Source organism: Columba livia, chromosome Z (assembly GCF_036013475.1).
Source record: "Columba livia isolate bColLiv1 breed racing homer chromosome Z, bColLiv1.pat.W.v2, whole genome shotgun sequence".
Classification (NCBI taxonomy): Eukaryota; Metazoa; Chordata; class Aves; order Columbiformes; family Columbidae; genus Columba; species Columba livia.
In genome coordinates, this window is record NC_088642.1 from 19,221,497 (window position 1) to 19,243,254 (window position 21,758).

The 21,758-nt window shown below is 43.2% G+C and overlaps 1 protein-coding gene across 1 annotated transcript; it reads right to left on the reverse strand.

The window, feature by feature from the left end:
* Positions 1–64: 64 nt before the first annotated feature.
* On the reverse strand, positions 65–16,245 carry LOC135575284 (PDZ domain-containing protein 2-like). Its single transcript, XM_065046643.1, has 6 exons — positions 16,160–16,245; positions 15,491–15,638; positions 12,649–12,750; positions 9,952–10,222; positions 7,861–7,995; positions 65–1,094 (listed from the first exon to the last, which is right to left on the reverse strand). Exons 1-6 carry the CDS (start codon positions 16,243–16,245, stop codon positions 928–930), a joined length of 909 nt encoding a protein of 302 aa, XP_064902715.1. The 3' UTR covers positions 65–927.
* Positions 16,246–21,758: the final 5,513 nt, after the last annotated feature.

Here is a 21,758-nt window from a genome sequence, read left to right on the forward strand (position 1 = left end):
CAGATGTGCTTTGCAATCTCTTAAGTCTGTGGGATCTGCAAGAGCTCAGCACACAAAATTATCCCTCTTTAAAAAAAATATATATATTTTTAAGGTCCCTAGCATTACAAGCCTTAAATATGAAAATTCAGACCCCAATTTTTATTGCTCCCATTTTAATCATAACTACCAGCTCAGTCTACACCTTGGTGGGCATGGTGCTCTTGCTCACAGATTTCTACATTAATGCCAAGTGCTTTCAGATACAAGTTACATCTAAAATTCAATTCGATTGTGGTGGATGGCGAGTCAGTTCATCAGTTTTTAGAACTCATGAACTGACTCGGCATTCACCACAATTGAAGGACTTTCCAGTTTTGCAATAAAATGCTGATGTTTTAGGCATTAAAATTGTGCAAAACTAAACTCTTTTGTCATGCATTTCTAGTAAAACTGCACTTAGAAGAATAAAGTGAGATTGTTCCAGACATTCTCTTTTTACAACAGAAAAGGACCAGACCCTTAGTCAGTGTTCTGAAGCCTTATTACAGCTGCGTTATACAGTACAGTCTAAATACCCATCCTTGTCAACAGGATGGCAACCAACAAGTTATACTCCCTCTGCAGATACTAAATCTATCGGGGACAGGCACAGTGTTATTTATCTCAGTCAAAATATTTAAAATCAAACCCAGGAGAGGTCTTGAAGTTCCATTAAAACTGCCACATAATACAAAAGTGTCTCTAACATTTGGCTTCCTTCATCCTTGATAATTAGGTGAGATTTTATGATGCTCTTCACGTGCTTGCTCAGTGGTTCTCCAAGGCTCTTAGCACCTCTCTGTAGAGTATTAAGACACTTCTGTGTTGGTTTTAGAATCAAAAAACAGCTTCCAGCCAGTTTTAAATCTTTTCTCTTGGTAAGTGTCACTAGATCTAATGCTTCCATCACACTGAAGTTCTGCGTTTTCTGATCAGTAACTGTACAGGGCCTTCTGGTACAGATTTAATAATGTTCCAGGCATCGTAATGCATGAGGCCAAGTAATGATTTTCCACTAACAGCAAGAATTTCATCTCCAGTTTCTATGTTTCCAGATTGCTCTGCAGCACCACCTAGGAGCAAATGGAGAAAAAGTCAGTTTGAAAAAAATCCCAGGAACTAACTGTTGTAGAGGCTGAAATGAGCCTAACTGGGAAAAACTGGCCAGAGCATCCCATTGTGACTGGTCCAGATGCTCCGTGCATCCTTGGCATAGACTACCTCAGGAGAGGGTATTTTAAGGACCCAAAAGGGTATCAGTGGGCATTTGGCATAGCAGCTGTGGACACTGAGAAAATTGAACAGCTGTCTGATTTGCCTGGTCTCTCAGATGACCCTTCTGTTGTAGGACTGCTGATAGATGATGATCAGCAGATGTCAATTGCTGCTACGACAGTGCATCGCTGACGATATCGCACCAGTCAACTCTTTGATTCCTATCCAGAAGTTGATTCATCAACTGGAAAGCCATGGTGTGATCAGTAAGACTCTCTCACCCTTTAACAGCCCAATTTGGCCAGTATGTAAACCTAGTGACAAGTGGACTAACTGTAGACTATCGTGGCCTGAATGAAGTTACGCCACCACTGGGTGCTGCTGTGCCTGGTGTGTTAGAACTGCAATTTGAACTGGAGTCAAAGGCAGCTAAGTGGTATGCTACAATTGATATTGCTAATGTGTTTTTCTCTATTCCTGTAGCAGCAGAGTGCAGGCCACAGTTTGTTTTCACCTGGAGGGGCATCCAGTACACGTGGAATCACTTGCCCCAGGGCTGGAAACACAGTCCTACCATCTGCCATGGACTGATCCAGACCACGCTGGAACAAGGTAAAGCTCCAGAACACTTGGGTTGCAAACTGGTTTAAGGAGAGAAGCCAGAGAGTGGCAGTCAATGGTGCGGAGTGTAGTTGGAGGCCAGTATCTAGTGGAGTGCCTCAGGGGTCAATACTGGGGCCAATATTATTCAATATATTCATTAACGATTTGGACAAGGGAACTGAGTGTACTATCAGCAAGTTTGCTGATGACACTGAGCTGGGAGGAGTGGCTGACACTCCAGAAGGCTGTGCTGCCATCCAGCGGGACCTGGACAGGCTGGAGAGTTGCGTGGGGAATAACCTAATGAAGTTTAACAAGGGAAAGTATAGAGTCCTGCATCTGGGCAGGAACAACCCCAGGTTCCAGTATAGGTTGGGAAATTACTTATTAGAGAGCAATGTAGGGGAAAGGGACCTGGGGGTCCTGGTGGACAGCAGGATGACCATGAGCCAGCACTGTGCCCTTGTGGCCAGGAAGGCCAATGGCATCCTCAGGTGGGTGCCTGAGGGTGGTTAGTAGATCGAGAGAGGTCCTCCTTTCCCTCTACTCTGCCCTGGTGAGACCACATCTGGAATATTGTGTCCGGTTCTGGGCCCCTCAGTTTAAGAAGGACAGGGAACTGCTGGAGAGGGTCCAGCGTAGGGCAACAAAGATGATTAAGGGAGTGGAGCATCTCCCTTAAGAAAAAAGGCTGAGGGAGCTGGGTCTCTTTAGTTTGGAGAAGAGGAGACTAAGGGGAGACCTTATTAATGTTTATAAATATATAAAGGGTGAGTGCCATGAGGATGGAGCCAGGCTCTTCTCGGTGGCAAACAATGATAGGACAAGGGGGAATGGGATCAAGCTGGAATACAAGAGGTTCCGCTTAAATTTGAGAAAAAACTTCTTCTCAGTGAGGGTGACAGAGCACTGGAACAGGCTGCCCAGGGAGGTTGTGGCTTCTCCTTCTCTGGAGACATTCAAAACCCGCCTGGACGTGTTCCTGTGCGACCTCACCTAGGCGTTCCTGCTCCAGCAGGGGGATTGGACTAGATGATCTTTTGAGGTCCCTTCCAATCCCAAACATACTGTGATACTGTGATACTGTGATACTTGCAATATATTGATGACGTCATTGTATGGGGTGACACAGCGAAAGAAGTCTTCAAGAAAGGTGAGAGAATAATTCAGATTCTTTTGGATCCTGGCTTGTGGAGGGGTTTTGATAGATAAAGATATGTTGTTGAATTAGTCAGGCTTAAAGGAATCTCAAGGCTGCTTCGAGAAGCTGAGAACAGAATCTGCTGTGAGAAAGAGGGGCGTTCCTCAATCAGTGGGGTCCTGGTGTGGCGTGAATCATCGGATGTATCATCAGTGAGACTCCAGTGCATGGACAGTCCAGGATACTCATTTAGCGAATCCATGCTTGGAGCGTGGACGCGTGATTAGAATATAGTTACGTGTATAAGGAGACTTGTTTCTGTAATAAATGGCTTTAGCGTGATTCACGTTGAATCGACTTGTTTTGCTGAGTCCTTATTTCGCTCCAACACTGGCTTTGCCATAAAATGAAGCAAGGTCAAGGGACCTGCATGAGAGATCCAGTTTTTAGGAATAAAATGGCAAGATGGGCGTCGTCAGATCCCAATGGATGTGATCAATAAGATTGCAACAATGTCTCCACCTACTAATAAAAGAGAGACACAGACTTTCTTGGGCACTGTAGGTTTTTGGAGAATGCATATTCCTGACTACAGCCAGATTGTGAGCCCTCTCTATCAAATGACTCATAAAAGGAACCAATTTGAGTGGGGCCTGGAACAATGACAAGCCTTTGAACAAATTAAGCATGAGGTAACTCATGCGGTGGCCCTTGGGCCAGTTCAGACTAGACTAGATGTTAAAAATGTGCTCTACACCGCAGCCCGAGATAATGGACTTACCTGGAGCCTCTGGCAGAAAGCATCAGGAGGAACCCAAGGTTGACCCTTAGGTTTTTGGAGTTGAGGATACAAGGAATCAGAGGCCAACTGTACTCCAACTGAAAAAGAGATACTAGCAGCATATGAAGGAGTTTGAGCTGCTTCAGAAGTGATCGGTACTGAAGCACAGCTCCTCCTGGCACCTTGACTGCTGATGTTGAGCTGGACGTTCAAAGAGAAGGTTCCCTCTACACATCATGCAACAGCAGTTACATGGAGCAAATGGATTGCATTAATCACGCAATGAGCTCAAACTGGAAGTCCCAGTCTTCCAGGGATCTTAGAAGTGATTACAGACTGACCAGAAAGCAAAGACTTTGGGATGTTGCCAGATAAGGAGGAAGTAACACGTGCTGAAGAAGCACCACCGTATAATACACTTTCAGAGACTGATAAGCAGAATGCACTGTTCACAGATGAATCCTGCCGTCTTGTAGGAAACCATCAAAGGTGGAAAGCTGCTGTGTGGAGTCCCACATGACAAGTTACAGAAGCCACTGAAGGACAAGGCGAATCTAGTCAATTTGCAGAAGTGAAAGCCATCCAGCTGGCTTTGGACATTGCTGAACGAGAAAAGCGTCCACTACTTTATCTCTATACTGACTCATGGACGGTGGCAAATGCCTTGTGGGGGTGGTTATGACAATGGAAGAAAAGCAACTGGCAGCGCAGAGGCAAACCCATTTGGGCTGCCACACTGTGGCAAGACATTGCTGCTCAGCTAGAGAGCCTGCCTGTAAAAGTTCGTCATGTAGATGCTCATGTGCCTAAAAGTCGAGCCACTGAGGAACATTTAAACAACCAAAAAGCAGATCAAGCTGCTAAGATTAAAGTAGCTGAGGTGAACTTGGACTGGCAACATAAAGGTGAACTTTTCCTAGCTTGGTGGGCCAACGATGCTTCGGGGCATCAAGGCAGAGATGCAACATTATAAATGGGCTCGTGATCAAGGGGTGGACTTAACTATGGACACTTTTTCACAGGTTATTCGTGAATGTGAAACTTGTGCCAAAATCAAACAAGACAAACAGTCAAAGCCTCTATGGTATGGGGGGCGATGGTTAAAGTATAAGTATGGAGAAGCTTGGCAGATTGATTATATTACACTTCCACAAACACGTCAAGGTAAGCACTATGTACTTACATTGGTGGAAGCAACCACTGAATGGTTGGAAACATATGCCGTACCTTACGCTACAGCCCGAAATACTATCTTGGACCTTGAAAAGCAAGTCCTTTGGCGACACGGCATGCCACAAAGAATTGAGTCAGACAATGGTACTCATTTCAAAAACAGTATTATAGGCAATCGGGCCAAAGAACATGGTATTGAGTGGGTGTATCATATTCCATATCATGCACCAGCCTCTGGGAAAATTGAAATGTACAATGGTTTGTTAAAAACTACACTAAAGGCACTTGGTGGTGAAACCTTAAAAACTGGGATTCACATTTGGCAAAAGCCACTTGGTTGGTCAACACCAGGGGATCAACCAATCAAGCTGGACCTGCCCAATCAGAAATTCTACATACTGTAGAGGGAGATAAAGTTCCTGTAGTACACATGAAAAATACGTTAGGAAAGGCAGTCTGGGTTACTCCTGCCTCAGGGAAAGGCAAGCCCATTCGTGAGATTGTTTTTGCCCAAGGACCTGGCAGAACTTGGTGGGTGATGTTTAAGGATGGACAAGTCCAGTGTGTACCTCAGGGGATTTGGTTTCAGGTGAAAATATTCAATACTGAACTATACGATGCTATATGCCATACTAACAGTGTTTAATAAGTGTCTTTCAGATCAAGACAGTGGTGATGAAACCAGAGCTAGCTTCTTCGAGTGGCACCTGACAACTTCTTTGAAGTTGATGTCTTTAACCCATAAACAGTGGTCATGAGATGTACTTGATGTACCGTTTTTCCTGCCCTGGGAGACTGTTATGACACATGAACTTAATGAACTTTTCAAAAGGATGGTCCATGGACTAAGAGAACGATGAATTACACCTGTGTATATATGTACATATGTGTGTATATATATATATATATATGTATATGTATGTGGTAGTAGTAATTAATTAGATTGTATTGATAAGGTGTAAGTATGCCATGAATGGTATGTTATAAGGGGTGGAATGTCCTGGTTTTGTTAAAAACAACGTAAGTTTCTCTTTTAGTGAATTTTCCTTTCAGCTAGTCTTCTTAGTAACTGCACTATTCTGAAGTAAGATACATGTTTTGGTAGACATAGCAATGGAATGCAAGGTCGCTGATAAGGATGCACATCCCGTAAGTGAGAAGGGCAAGGAGGACCGAACTGTAACAGGTGACGAAAAAACTGACCAACTAAGTATTCCATCCCATTCACGTGATACTTCATATAAAAGTAGGAGACCATGAGGATCTCGTCCCTTTTTCCTTTTGGACTATGGCCGACATTAGGGGTGGACCTTGCGATTTGTCCCTGCGAACTGAGGCCTAGTGACAGACTAAATCAAGTTCTGGTTTGCTGCAGAGTCCAGCCCAGAACTTCTGGGTGTCTCCTGATGTTGCCGGAGCAGTTCTTTGCCTGGATTTTCAAGATTGGTTTTGTATATTTTGTATTATTTTCTCTATTTTTATTAGTAACATTAGTAAAACAGTTTTTAATTTTTTTTTTCCAACTCTCTCTCTCTCTCAGTCCTACTTTGCCTTCCAATGGTCTGTTCTTAGTGGGGAGGGGGGGATCTTGGGGGGCAGGGGAGGAGAGTGGGATAACAAAGATTCTGCCACAGTTTATTGTCGTGCTGCAGTCAAACCTTGACATTAAGACATTAAAATCACAGCATACTTCTGGGATTGGTTTCCTTTCGATACATGGTTCATTTAACTTTACCTGCCCACAAACAGAGCATCCAATAGTGGCAGTTTTTGAATATGAACACCACCTATTCTTGAAATATGCTGTACTTTACCCCTGCAGCTGTAAGAAAACCTGATTGATAAAGTAAACATACTGCTTGTACGTAGCATGGATGTATTTTCTCAAACAGAATTTTAATATGGTAATAAGTAGACAACAGACTAGATTTTCAAACCTGGATAACAAGGATGAACAAACCAAACATGGGTAGCAAAGTTAGGACAAACATGACATCGAGAGAAACAGCTCCTAGGAAGGGACACACCCTTCACTGCTCGTGAAAGTAGGTTTTCTGTGATGATAACCGACATCATCAGTCACCGTGGGGAGGGGAGGAGAGGAGAAAAGAGAGGAGCAAGGGACTGTATCTAAAGAGAGAAATTAGTGAGCTCAAAAATTAAACCTGTCCTTTACCCTCTGAATCACCTTCTAAAGAGCGGAAAACAAACACACAGATAAATTGATATGACATTCAGAAAATATCAGCCTTTTTTCCTTGATGAGAGAATATACCTCTGAAAACTAATCCTGTATAAATGCCGCAAACCTGCAGCTTCAGTGAGAGCTTCATCTTCCTTAGAAAGTGCTATATTTTTCACTAAACTGAATCCCAGACTAAGACATCAAAATCACAGCATACTTCTGGGATGGGTTTCCTTTTGACACATGGTTCATTTAACTTTACCTGCCCACAAACAGAGCATCCAAGAGTGGCATATGAATACCACCTATTATTGGTAAAAGCCAATACTGATATCTAAGGAAAAAAAGGTAAAACTACTAACTGAGTACAATGCAGGATGGTGCTTTGGAACCACACTGATTATCTCTTAGAAAAGAGAATTGGATAAAAAGCGTGAACTTCTCAAACTGTTACGTACTATATTGCTGCTGTAATTTAATGTATAGAATAGTTGATATGCCCAGTAAGCAACTGCATCATATTTAGTAAATCTGCACCACAAACTTCTATGAGCAGATGCAACATGTAGCCATTCCCAGGAGTGTCTGTTTTAATGACCACTTTGTCTAGTAAATGCTAAAAAACAAAGGTCACAAACCCAAAGCTTGCTTCAAAAACATCAAGTCCAGAGGTAAAATGTCTGTACAATGCACAGAAGGGTAACCAGAACAATATCCACTGTATTTGCGTGCTTGTAGTACCTTTAAATATTCTTTTCACAAGTAAGGGTCTGTCTCCAGCAATGGAAGCTTTTCCACCATCAAGACTGAATCCCAAGCCAGCAGAGGTTTTCAATAATTCAACACAGATTACGTCATTCATATCCAGGTTTGGATCTATGACACAAGATACGCAGCATATTGTTATATGGTTAACAGAAAACTGCAAGTTGTGTTTGGTTTGGTTTTGCTGCAGTGACAAAGCAATTCAGAGTTCAGTTCATACTCAAACTAGAACATGTTGTCACCCACTTTCTCAGAAGTGAATATGTATTGTTGCAGCTGTGAAGGGGGAACAGTACAAAACACATTCACGCAGAGACATTTTCGTTTTGCATGTTCAAAAAAAACTTACCGAGGCTTTTTTTTTCAAAATTAAAGCTTAGCAAACTTAGTAAATAACTCTAAACATCAACAAAATAACTGAAAAATCCAAAAACAGTGAGTGACGAGCATTTATTTTTCTTTCAGTTGCTCCCACTTGCTTACTCAATGAGCCACATCTTTTAAAAAAGCAGTAATGAATGAAACATTACATTAAACAAACGTGTTACATCCTCTTAAGTAAAAGTTTCTAATCACCACTAGTGTGAATAATCATTTTTGGTCTCACGTGTATGGAAATAACCACAATTACCTGTACGTGCATGCTGCCCTCTATGTAGCAGACATTTTTATAATGCAATATTGCTGTAGCTGACATAAAACACGGTTTTGCTTCAGAGGAAATAAATCTACAGTTTGGAAATCAGGGCCTTCTTTGCCCTGTGTGAACATCAAAATTGCGCAGTCTGAACTATCACAAATTACTGCTACTGTTATCTGAAACAACTTTAAATGTTGTTGAAAACATTTGAAGCTGTGCTTTGCCTTCAAGATGGAAATACATTAATAATAACTCAATACTGTTGATTATAACATTATGTTGCCCCCTAGTGCCTGCACCCAGCAGAGGTTCTGTATCTGTCAATGTGCAGGACACAGCGAGTTGAGGGTAGAAATGCCTTCTCCAGTAATTACATGTGTTCTATCCATGGGAGCAATCCCAGAAAGACTGATCCATTCATTTACAGAGTGCTTCCTATTTCTTTTAGGCCGTATTACAAAGCTGTACTATAAATCCCGGTGAAAGCATAAAACAATAAAAATGCTACAGATAAAAACCAAGCCAGTAATGATTATGGCCAATGGGTTAAAAATGGGTGAGGGCAGCTCCATGTCCGCGTTTTGGGTGGTCTCTGCTGAGTGCCTGGTACTGCCCTGGAAGGCCAGGGAAGCCACAACACCAGATCTGTCAGCAGCTACTGTAACCACTGCCCACCCCACCCAGGGACCCTGCAGGACTGAAGCAGGTCATCCCCTGCTCCCGAAGCTGCAGCACGCAGACGGGTAACAAAGGGGTTTCTCCTAATTCTACAAAAATTGGAGGGATCTGTTTGTAACACCCCAAGTGCAGCCTTCATGCTGGCATGCTGCTTTGTTCCCAAACAGGAACTTGCCATTCCACTCATAGGTCTGCACTTAAACCATTTATTCCTAGTTTCCTGTGGGATGGCTGACTTGGATTTGGCTTAGCTCCATTTACTGTCATACGAAAATATTTTTTTCTATGTTTTTAGTAGAAACAGGATGAAAACTGCTGTTACAAAGGGGCAAGCTCCGTCCCTATGCATAACAAAATGCAGGGTTTGGAGGTTTTTTTGAGGTTGGTTTTATTTCTTTTTTTCTTTTTTAGTCGTTTGCTTTCTTTCACTGACTACTGTTATTACTTAAAATTAGTTTATCCTGGATTGCAAGAATATGTGGAATCACTAACTTCAGTAGAAATTGGATTAGGCCCTGAATGTCCTTCTAAGTTTCTGCCTAGTTATGATATTGAAAAAAAAACAAACCAAACCAAAACCAAACTGCTCCAAAGAGAACAAATAAAATTTAAAGGTAATTTCATTTGCTGCCTTCGATTGCATAAGGCACAGACACTTTTAATCTAAAACACATGGACATCATGGATATTTTCCCTTCAGTCTGCTCTGCAAGGGAATCTTTCCAGCTGTTCTTGGACAAAGATCATACCTGTTCCTATTGCCATGGAAACATCCTTTCCAGACCCCACACATTTTTTGCCAGTAGCTGATATCTCAAGTCTGGAGAAGTTGTTTGCTTTGTCTTTTTCCTTCTGGATGACAATGACCGCATATTTGTATAGTCTTGCCTGATGAAGAGTATTCAGGACATCCCCGTGGACTGAACTTGCAAGAGACTTGCCGTTGATTGACAGAACAAGATCTCCTCGATGAATAGTTCCTTCTTGAGATGCAACTCCCTTTGAAAACACTCTGTGCACCTACAACAAAAATTTCAGCTTCAGGATGCAGTGACCTCACGACCACACATGGTGTTCTACAGGCCAAGGAGAGCACGGGGACTCTACCAAAGTCTGCAATCAGTGCCCACTGCCTGGATATCAAGCACACGACATTTGCTCCAATGAACATCCTCAAGTATTACACTAAGGCCTACGTGACTGGCCAAGAACTGTAGTGAGAGACGGTGGTGCAAGCAGAGGAAAAGATGCTATTATTGCATGGCCATTTCCAAGCCAAAGACAACCAAAATCAGCTAAAGCATGTAATATCACAAGTCACTCATGTTGTCACTGAACGCCTCAAGGTCTTCAATTAACGTACTTCCAAGCAACAGACAGATTAAATCCACATCCTTGTTATATCAAACACCAAGAACAAAACTGCGGTGTGCGATACCCACTCCTCAAATTCCCACTGTCTGGGACACACATCCTGTGCTGTTTTCAAACACATACTTCTAAGTGGTGCGCATCATCTGTGCAAAGATGTCCATCTTTTAATTGTCCATCTCAATTTGGCTGATCAACTACCATGTAAATAGATGCAAATGGGTGACTTAGTGGCTTGAAATGCATTTTTTCTACAGAGGATATATTCCATTCAGAGTTGACTAAAATTTAAGTAAACTCCAAAAAAGTGCAGTTGAGACTTCGTTGTGTGCCATTTACATAAAAGGAACTGACTAAAAGACTCAAGACCCAGTATTTCAAGACTTGCCTATCAGGCACTGTAATTGTAGCAGCCAGAGTATGGCTTACCATGTTCTAGGTCCACTTGGCAAAAGCTCAAGGCAGCAAATCTGTGGACACAATTCTGCATGGCATTTTCTCTAGGAATTTCTCCTGATACCCAGACAACAGAGAGGAGTCAGAAGTCCTCTGGCTCCATTTATGTCTCTTTGCAGGGCCACGCTGAGATGGGCACCTGAAACAACCTTACAGATCCAAGGACATAAATTTCCAGCCAGTCTCAGCAGGCATTCAAAACTGGAATAACAGCCTCAATGACAGATACAGACACCCAAAGGCACGAGGTAAACTGGATACAGCAGTCATGTCTGAAACATCTCCTGCCTTCCCTCACCTGCTCAACTCCTCCGTACCTTAAAGAGCACTGGGAATTTCTATTTCTGCACCCAACTGTGAGCACAACAGCCCATCTAAGTTACTCAGCATCCAATGCCAACCCTAAATGCAGCCGGCATCCAGAATCCCAGTAGGTCCAGGACGTTAAAAGGTTTCCCACCAGAGAAGCATGCTTTACACACACTCAACAAAGAGGATCTGGAAAGAGCAGGAGCTGATGCTCTTTTGTTCTCATGGCTAACAGCATTCAGCAGAAAGACTTCATCAGCTACTCATCCTGAGAGAGCTCAAGATCATATTTTTGAGTAGTGTCCCAGTACCTAAGTGAGGAGCTCTCTGGGTGGGACACTGTTGAGCCCTCCTCTTGCTCACAGCTGACACTGCGAGTATTTGGACCACAGACAGGGAACACAGCCTTTGTAGGGAGAGAAGCAGAGTTCATTCCCGAGACTGTGACCATGTTGTAGCTGAATGACTGTTCCATGTAAGACATTTCCCTATATTGGTCCTGTCTAAGAGCAAAAACCAGAAGATTCCTGCAATGGCTGCTGCAGACCACAAAGACTGAAGACATGCCCTTCTTCTAATCTCAGCACTTAATGACCTCTCTCTTTCAGGGCAGAATTTAAATGCATAGCCTGCATAAAGGAATTGTCAGACGAGACATGGGTGACTTGCATTCTTCTGTCTCAATGATCTGTTTTCTAACAGTATACAATTTACTTGGTATCACTGTTTACACACCGACATCCTTTCATGGCAAACAATAACTTTGGTTAAGAATGCTACGGAACAGTTTAAAAAGCAAAACAACACAAACACCAGCCAAAACAGCAATCCTCATTTACCTGCCACCCACAGGTCTTTCTAACACCGGAACAAATTTGTGACATGAAACCCAGAATGTCTGCTGAGGTACAAAGCTGTCATTCTCAGGATTTGCAAAATCCTTCAAAGACTTTGCTGCACAGAGTTTACCTTCAAGGGCTGGGGGTGAAAATCTCCCCTAAATGGCTACATGCACTGCAACTGCATGCAGAATTCTATGTACACACAGAGGATTTAGATCTAGCCGATCCTTTCCAGTAACAGACTTTTAAAGACTGAAAAAGTAATTGGCACCCATCTCCAAGAATAAAAATTACGCTTACCAGATGCTCTGTGATTTCAGTAGCAGATGGTATGCAGCCACCTCTGAGAGACACAGTTTTGTGACCGTGAACGACTTGCAGTGAGTCTCGATAAACGACCACTTGATCTGTTCAACAGCCTGCTTTAAAGTGAAGCTTGCTAAAAAATGACTTGCAGGCATCACTTACCGTGACTGATTTCTGTTCCAGATCTGTTCCTCCAGCGACACTGAATCCCAGGCCAGCTCCTTCTTCTTTGTGTAAGACTACAAAGTACGTGTCTTCTTTGCTCTAGCAGAAAAACGGAGGTGGAGGGGAGGAGGAAGGAGAAGAAAAACAAAACCCAAAGATCAAGACCAAGTTCTCACACAAGTGACAAATCCCCACTACCCTCAGACTATGGCAGGTAAAAAAACCCAACAACTCATGGAATTAAAACAGAGACATGAAATGCATTTTCGTTCATGATACAAATGACTAGCAGCCATCCTGAAGAGCTCCTACGACAGCAAATGTTTCTCAGTATGAGGCTAGAAAGCAAAGTCAAAACTAGGACAGTGGAAGGGTATTAAACCTTCAGCAGCCTAGTTTTCACAGGCTATAATGAATTTTGCATTGCTCGACATTTTGCAGTCAAAACTCAGCAGTGCCCATACACCTTTCTAGAGCAAGCTCTGTAATTTCCAGGGAACTACAAACACTTTTCTTATCTCCTTTCTCCTTCCCCTTGAAAGGCAGTTGCATCAACCTCTTCTCAGCAGTGCTGGACAACCTTGCAAGTAGCACTGACTACAAACTGAAGCTTGGGAAGGTTGGATGGGACAGCAGAACTAACTTTTACTTGGGAGACAAAAGTAAGGAGCTTGTTAGTGATCCGAACAGGTCTAAATGTGCTACTGTAGAAATGGGAGCATCCACCAAAGGAAAGGGACTGGCGCAGGTCTGCACCAGGGCTGAACATGGCTCCAGCTGATTTCTTCACAGCTATGGCCTGCTGCCAAAATGCAGGATTTGCCATGACAGAGAAGCAGTCCTGTCCAGCAAGTCTGGTGCTGTCTGCCGCATGGTTATTAGGACTTAACCAGACACTCTTACAGAGACCACATTTTGTGCTGTAAGGGGGACTATACGCAGGCATCTGGTGGAGTAAGTGGATAGTAACTGACTGCAGGGTAGAGCAGCAGAAGTGGGGACTAGAATGCAGGTATCTCAGCTTTTCCCTGAGATCCCATCGAACACCAGTCATTTCCAGAAACTGCCAACACTGGAATTAATGGCACATCATTAGAAACCAACCTCCTAATCTATTTAGCATGAAATGACATATTGAGTTCTCTGAACTCAACATTTTGACTCAGCTTTGCCTTTTAATTCCATTTCAAAGGGCACAGAGAACCACAAATATCATTTTTTGACGAAACAACAATCAAATTCTTGCCCCCACTTCGTGCATTTTTACCAAACAGTGGCCCTGGAAGATTTTCTGCATTAGAATCATGCCTGCAATTCACAGAGCCCGTGTCAGAAACCAGTGCCACCCTGCTGCATGTCACTGATCCATCAGCGCTCAAAGAGAGAGGAGCAGTCAGGGCTGACCCTCTCAGTCCACACTCTTCTGGAGATGCTAAGACCCTTCTCACCTGTACTCAAGTGTGAACAGTTTTAAACTAATTTAAACAATAAAATGCCTGTGTATTTATTTTTAATATTAGGAGCACTTACTAAATGTTAGCAGTAAATTCAGCACTGTTCAGAGGAAAAGATGATGACAAACTCTATCGCGGGAAGGACTGAGCCTGAATCAGGCAGTTCATCTCATTTTTCAGAAATTGTGTAACTATGAAGAACTGTCCTATTGTACAGTTAAATCCAGCATTTGATTAGCATAAAATTTTCCAGCGTACATGCCAAACTGGGCTTAAATATGGTTAAGAAACTACGCAGACAGGGAGTGCACTCCAAAAAGCATTTAGCTTTATAAATATTTGAGTACTCAGACTTTGAAAGGTGGCATAAATACACAATCTCTGCAAGACCCCATGCAAAATACTTCAATGAACACTTAATTACCTTTGGTCAGAAGGACAATCCAGCCCTAATTTTAACAGTAAACCTACCAAGCCCTCTTGGCTCACCAGCCCCTTGGGACTTGCAAGGCTTAGCTATGCTGTCCCTGGAATGAGATAAAGCTGGGTATTTTCAGAAGGTGCTGTTTCCCCCAGCATGTTTAAGGTCTGAAATAGCAACCTTTGTGAATAAGACTCAGGAATGCTCTAAATGCAATTCAGCCAGCAGTTATGCAGACCAGATGTCAGTTTCCCCTCCACTGTTGTCATTATTTTATCAACTTCTGATTTTAAAAAGATATGGAGGTTCCCCAAAAACACAGAGGGAAGTAATGCTCTGGCAATCATTTCACTTTGGAGGCTTCCTTTAAACACCTGTACAATGAAGCACGTTATCTTAACGCAATAACCAGTTTCCGTGGAGAGAGCAAAAAGGGCACAGGAGTCTCTTACAAACCCTCAGCAGCCGCTTTGTGGTGTTGCAAGCCACCGGTTCAGCACTAAACAAGACGAATTTCATTTCCGCAATTACAGCTTCTAACAAAATGTGGGTGCTTCCAAACACAGAGAGGAGCTGAGCTACTCCTGCATGGTGGGGAAAGTGAGTCTGACCCAGACGGTTGGTGGAAAGCTAAAATTCTGTTATTGGCAAAACCAGGAGTTTCTCAGTTATAATAATGACTCAAACGGAGGCATACTTCTACACTTAAACTATGTCTATTCATTGTGGCTCAAAACTGCTTTTCCACTGGAGAAACAACACCCTTTCTCACACAAAAGCCATTTAGATGTATTATGGGTTTATAGCAGGCATTCGAAAACCAGCATTAATAAGATCACCATCAACTGTAACATTCTACAGGAGTCCTGGAGGAGCTCAAAATTGTTTAGAAGAGATTTTATCTTCCAGTAAGAAAACCCTTAAAAATATCACCAATAACCTACTTTCATCTTCTGGATTTTACCTTTACTTGTGTTTTGACTTCTTGGAGCACAGCAGCAACATCACAATTTGATACAACCGTTGACAAAACAGACTGCAGTTTTTGCTGGTCCAGGCTTGAGATGAGCAGCTGATCAAAGCTTAAATGAATAGAAAAATGTAAAAGACAGCTTTAAATTCCTAGACCATGTACATTTCAGGTACACGATGTAGTTTGCCTTAGGGTAAATGATGCTAGCTCATTAAAAAGCAGAAGTCTCAAAAGCAGGTCAGAAATGGTGTATGCTGGGAGAACGGGAAGGGGCAGATACAACAATTCACGAATAACTTTGAAAAATCCGTCTCCATTCTGTTCCCCTCCTCCGTCCCAACGGTTTTAGCAACAGACACTAACAAAAACACGGAGACAGCTACATCTGAGGACTGCTTCTGGCAGGACAACAAGCTCGTTTGTCACCGCAGGCTGTGCTGGCAGCCAGCGCTGTGCAGCCTTCCCTCCAGAGCAGCTGCTGTGCCGCAATGTGGCCAAAACCTGACCAAAACCAGAAAGAAGGGACACAGAAACAGAGCCTGGCCTTGCCAGGATAGAGCATTTCATGGATAGGACAAGGGTAGCAGTTTTAAACTAATGGAAAGGAGATTCTGGCTGGAGATAAGGAAGAAATGTTTTACAATGAGGGTGGTGACATACTGGCCCCGGTTGCCCAGAGAGGTGGTAGATGCCCCATCCTTGGAGATATTCCACGCCAGGCTGGATGGGGCTCTGAGCGTGGACATGGGGCAATGAGGAATTTTCACCTGAGGGGAGGCTTATGGGATGAAAACAAAACTTTGGTCACAAAGCCAACACCAACCTGATTGAAAAGGGGAAAGGAAAGGGGAAAAAGGGAAAAAGAGAAAAAAGGGGAAAAAGGAACAAGTAACAAGGTGGGTGGATGATGGCAGAGCGGTGGATGTGGTCTACCTCGACTTCATTAAAGCCTTTGACACAGTCTCCCACAGCATCCTCACAGCTAAGTTGAGGAGGTGTGGTCTAGACAGTAGAGTAGTGAGGTGGGTTGCAAACTGGCTTAAGGAGAGAAGCCAGAGAGTGGTAGTCAATGGTGCGGAGTCTAGTTGGAGGCCAGTATCTAGTGGAGTGCCTCAGGGGTCGGTACTGGGGCCAATATTATTCAATATATTCATTAACGATTTAGACGAGGGAACTGAGTGTACTATCAGCAAGTTTGCTGATGACACTAAGCTGGGAGGGGTGGCTGACACGCCAGAAGGCTGTGCTGCCATCCAGCGGGACCTGGACAGGCTGGAGAGTTGCGTGGGGAATAACCTGATGAAATTTAACAAGGGAAGGTGTAGAGTCCTGCATCTGGGCAGGAACGACCCCAGGTTCCAGTATAGGTTGGGAAATTATGGGGAAAGGGACCTGGGGGTCCTGGTGGACAGCAGGATGACCATGAGCCAGCACTGTGCCCTTGTGGCCAGGAAGGCCAATGGCATCCTGGGGTGTATTAGAAGGGGGGTGGTTAGTTGATCGAGAGAGGTCCTCCTTCCCCTCTACTCCACCCTGGTGAGACCACATCTGGAATATTGTGTCTAGTTCTGGGCCCCTCAGTTCAAGAAGGACAGGGAACTGCTGGAGAGGGTCCAGCGTAGGGCAACAAAGATGATTAAGGGAGTGGAGCATCTCCCTTAAGAAGAAAGGCTGAGGGAGCTGGGTCTCTTTAGTTCGGAGAAGAGGAGACTAAGGGGGGACCTTATTAATGTTTATAAATATAAAAAGGGTGAGTGCCATGAGGATGGAGCCAGGCTCTTCTCGGTGGCAAACAATGATAGGACAAGGGGGAATGGGATCAAGCTGGAACACAAGAGGTTCTGCTTAAATTTGAGAAAAAACTTCTTCTCAGTGAGGGTGACAGAGCACTGGAACAGGCTGCCCAGGGAGGTTGTGGCTTCTCCTTCCCTGGAGACATTCAAAACCCGCCTGGACATGTTCCTGTGTGACCTCACTTAGGCATTCTTGCTCCAGCAGGGGGATTGGACTAGATGATCTTTTGAGGTCCCTTCCAATCCCAAACATACTGTGATACTGTGATACTGTACAAAGGGGGAAAAGGGGAAAAAGGGGAAAAAGAGGAAAAAGGGGAAAAAGGGGAAAAAAAGGAAAAAAAGGAAAAAGGGGAAAGGCAAAGGCAAGGCAAGACAAGACGAGGCAAGGCAAGGCAAGGAAAGCAAGCTTTGATTATGGTATTGTCCGTTTATAAAAACATTACTTAAAATTCAGATTTAAGAGAGACAGATGTGATTGTAAAGGGTCAATAGATTTACTGAACAGGCACAGCAGTAAAATGGGTTGTCAGGGCAGGGTCGCTGCCGAGGTCACTCCAGATCTGCATGAAGTGACTCAGACCTCAGCAAACAGTGTCAGGGGAGACATGCTGTGAGCAGGAGCTCTGAATGTTTCACATGGGAGTAGGTTTATTCCCCTCATCAGGGTGCTCAGGGGGACCCTGAAACCTGGTGTGGTGATGAAGTGCTTTGCCTGGCTCACCAATGCAGATGCAATGTAGCCTCTGGTTTCCTCTGAATCCATGTGGGAAGCTGGGGCAGCAGAATCTTGCTCCCCTTTGTAGCATGTTGGTGATGAGGTGCAACCTCAAAAGACAAGTGAGTGGCCACTGGCAAGGTCTACTTCAAAAAAATATCTTAGCTGACACGGATACAAAGGGGATAATTACAAATCTAACATTTATGTCTAAAGATCACCTTACTAGTCACTCTGCCATTGCCAAGAGTTTGCTTTTACCTATAAGATCCGAGGAAGTGCTAAGTCTGGAGTTCAAAAACATCAGACAAATGCCAGATCACAGATTTTGGCATGATCCCAAAGATTAAAATGCAATATCTTGTACTTCTTCAAATGGACAATACTTCTCTTTTTTTTTGGCCACCTACGTGAATAAGCGTAGGAAGATGGAGTTGATTTCTCCTGTCCTTTCCCTGCTGGGACACCGATCTTCTCATTCATCCTGAAGAGAGGATTAGCATCCACCTCTTGGCAACGCTGCTTTCAGATCATGGCAGCCTAGAGAATCAAAGCAAGGAACAGGATCCCCAGGGAGGTGTCACAGCCCCCAGCCTGACTGTGTTCAAGAACAGACTGGACAATGCTCTCAGACACATGGTGTCAACTGTGGACTTGTCCTGTGCAAGGACAGGAGTTAGACTCGATGATCCTTGTGGGTCCCTTCCAAGTCAGGATGTTCTACAATTCTGTGCTTCTAACATGAGCTACAGAGTTGATCCATGTGAACTGGGTGTTTTTGCTAAAATTTCTGCAGTGGACAGAGCGACTACATGCCCCAAACTGTTCTGCTATTTTGAGTACCCTCAGAATATTGATGTCCAGAGCACAAGAGCATGTCCTGTCTTTTTAATTTTCATTTCTTTTCTCCTGGCTTTAAAAGAATACGTAAATTGGTAATTAGTAATTCATGTTTCTCTGGTTCAAGAATAAATACTGGCTTACTATATTTGCTAGTTTTGTCCTGAATTACTGCCATGCACTTAATTCTTATTACTGGAAAACTCCATATAGTTTTATAACAGGAACAACTCATCTGCAGGTCGTATGTTTAAAAATCAAAAGCAAGTTAGTTCTGTCAAAAATAATTTCTATGGACATCACTTTACATGAAATAAAATTCAGCATAAATAGAGACTAGAAACTCGAATCTTTCTGAACCATGCAGATTTGAAAGATTCCTAAGCAAACTCAGCAGTTTAAACATAGTTTAAATGCCACATTCACTCAGAATAACAAGAAGAAAGAAAATTTTGTGGTATTTCTCTTGGAAGTACATGAAAACACTGAAGTGAACATATTCAGCAACCAAACGTACTGTGGAGCTTTTGTATCATAAAATGAGACATAAAGCATAAAACTGTCTAAACCAACATGCGCCTTTGCAGAAACGCATCTCTGCTTTCAGCCTGTGGCGTGACCTTACAGCAAACAGAAGGTCTCCGGGCTCCTGGGGCACAGGGAGTTCCTCCAGGACACAGACCAAGATCCTGAGAGTATGTTCCAGCACCTTTACACAAACTTGGGTACAAGGTGTCCCAGGAGTTAAACCAGGTGCTGGCAGACTGCAGTACTTGTTTAAATCTAACCAAAAATCCGCATTTCTGCAAGCTCTGCTGGTGTTGATTTTTAGCATCCTACACGACTCACGCAGAGCAAAATGTAGAGGGACAAGCTAATTCCTAACTATGATCTGAAGTCTGGGGTATTATTAAGACCTAATAAAATAAAATACCCCACACACTCCTATACATCTCCCAGTGCTGTCAGAAAAGGGGTAACAGTGACATAATGATAAATACGGGTCCCCATATGGACACTCCTTCAAAGATCCAATTATGAGAGATTGAGGACTCAATGCTGCCTGGAGGGGGAAATGCTTTAGAGTCTCGCCAGCTCAACTTTTAGCTTTCCTTAGCATTTCTTGGCAAAGGGCTTGTTGTCATTTTAAATATCACTTATGGAAAACTGTAATAGGAGCTACTTAATAGTTTCCCTCTGTTACTGAGTAATAGCAAGCAATTAGCTTAACTCAGTTCATCTTCTCAGCAGATACTTGGTTAGGTCACTTATTGGCTTCCAAGCCACCGCCACAGCCAGATGAAGGATGGAGGACAGAGGACAGGCTTCGCTCCATGGAGTTTTTATTTCCTGCTACTTACCGACTCTCCAATAAGCCTATATGCCTTCATAATGAAATCAAATTGAATCATCCTGTTGGTTCAGCACAGCACACAGGCTCCCTAGAAATACTGTTATCTTAGGCTATAAGCCCAATTCTTACCACCTCCATGCTTACCTTTAACTAACAGAACCATAGCCTCTTTCTTTTTAGCAGCACAAGGCCTCACAGCAATGAGGCAGTAGACTTCTCTTTGTCTATTGTTTGTATATTTGATGTAGCAGAAAATACGCAATTAATTATAAAATAAGAAACCTGAGTTCTCCTGGATATGCATTTATTAAGGGCCCCATTTGTTATTATGAGTTCAAAAGTCAGAGCTCTCTGGTCCCACTCACACTAATATTTTTACAGCTTCATTCCTGTTTAAACAGGAAGGTTTTGTACACTCCTGAAATTCTTTGAAATATTGAAATAAAAGAAGCTATTATTCCCTATAGCTTGGTTAAAAGGCTTTTATCTTCTATCATCAATTTCTTAAAACTGCTTGAAAATACTCACTTTGTAAACACAGCTTGATTTCCAAATTGCCCTTGCACAGATTTCACAGTGGCAGTACATTCCAGATTCTCATGTTATAATTCCTGAAGGAAAACTTTGATCTTGGGACAGATTTTAGGGTTTCTTTTAAACAGTATTCCTACTACTTTGTTACAGTTGATTAGTTCAATCTGTTGATATGTATATTCCTGGCCCTAAATTATATTCTACTCCAAGACAAACTAACTGCAAAATAACTTTCAGAAGGAAGAGGACTTGTGTCATATTTGCGTTGTTACTTGGTCTAAGTACCAAGAAAGGTGGAAACACTCCACTCAAGTAGTTCCAGAAAAAAATCAGTGGCTGACTAAGTGCAAAGCAGCAGGGACAGTCCAGCATAGCTACAGCTTACAAAACTGGAAGGCACCATTACAACCCTGACTTCTTGCACAACACAGGCCAGAGAGAGAAAAATCCAATATTCTTCATTCGCTGCCTTCCCGACAGCAAGACTCAAATTGCAGTGCCAAGTGAAAATGACCCAGATACGCCAACAAATTTACTCCTCACCTTTGGGTTAGGATGCCGACTAATGATGAGGCTAACAGGACCTGGACCGCATTCGCTCAGGATGGCATAGGCTTCACTTAATGCTGCGTGACGCAGACTCACTGAATCTGCCTCCAGGATCTGGTCACCTCGACTGCAGGGAGACATAGAGCCAGTCAGTCACATCTGCCTTTTACAAAACATTTGTGCTTCTGACTGATGGTCAAGCTTTTTCAAGGATGTAAGTGTCTGCAAAAGATCTGACATTCCTAGATAGAAGGAACTTTCAAGGGTTTTAGTAGGGATGCGAACATAAAATTATCTTCTTCCTTTATTCCAAAAAATCAAACTGCTCTGTCCCAGTTTTCCTGGTGAGGAAGGAAACAGAAGGCACTCTCTTTCCATGTCAAAGCAAGGCGTTTGCTCAGCCTCGCTGTACCAGTGCCCACACGACTGGTGTGGATCACGCAGTCCCAACAGGTCTTCAGCGCAGTTTCC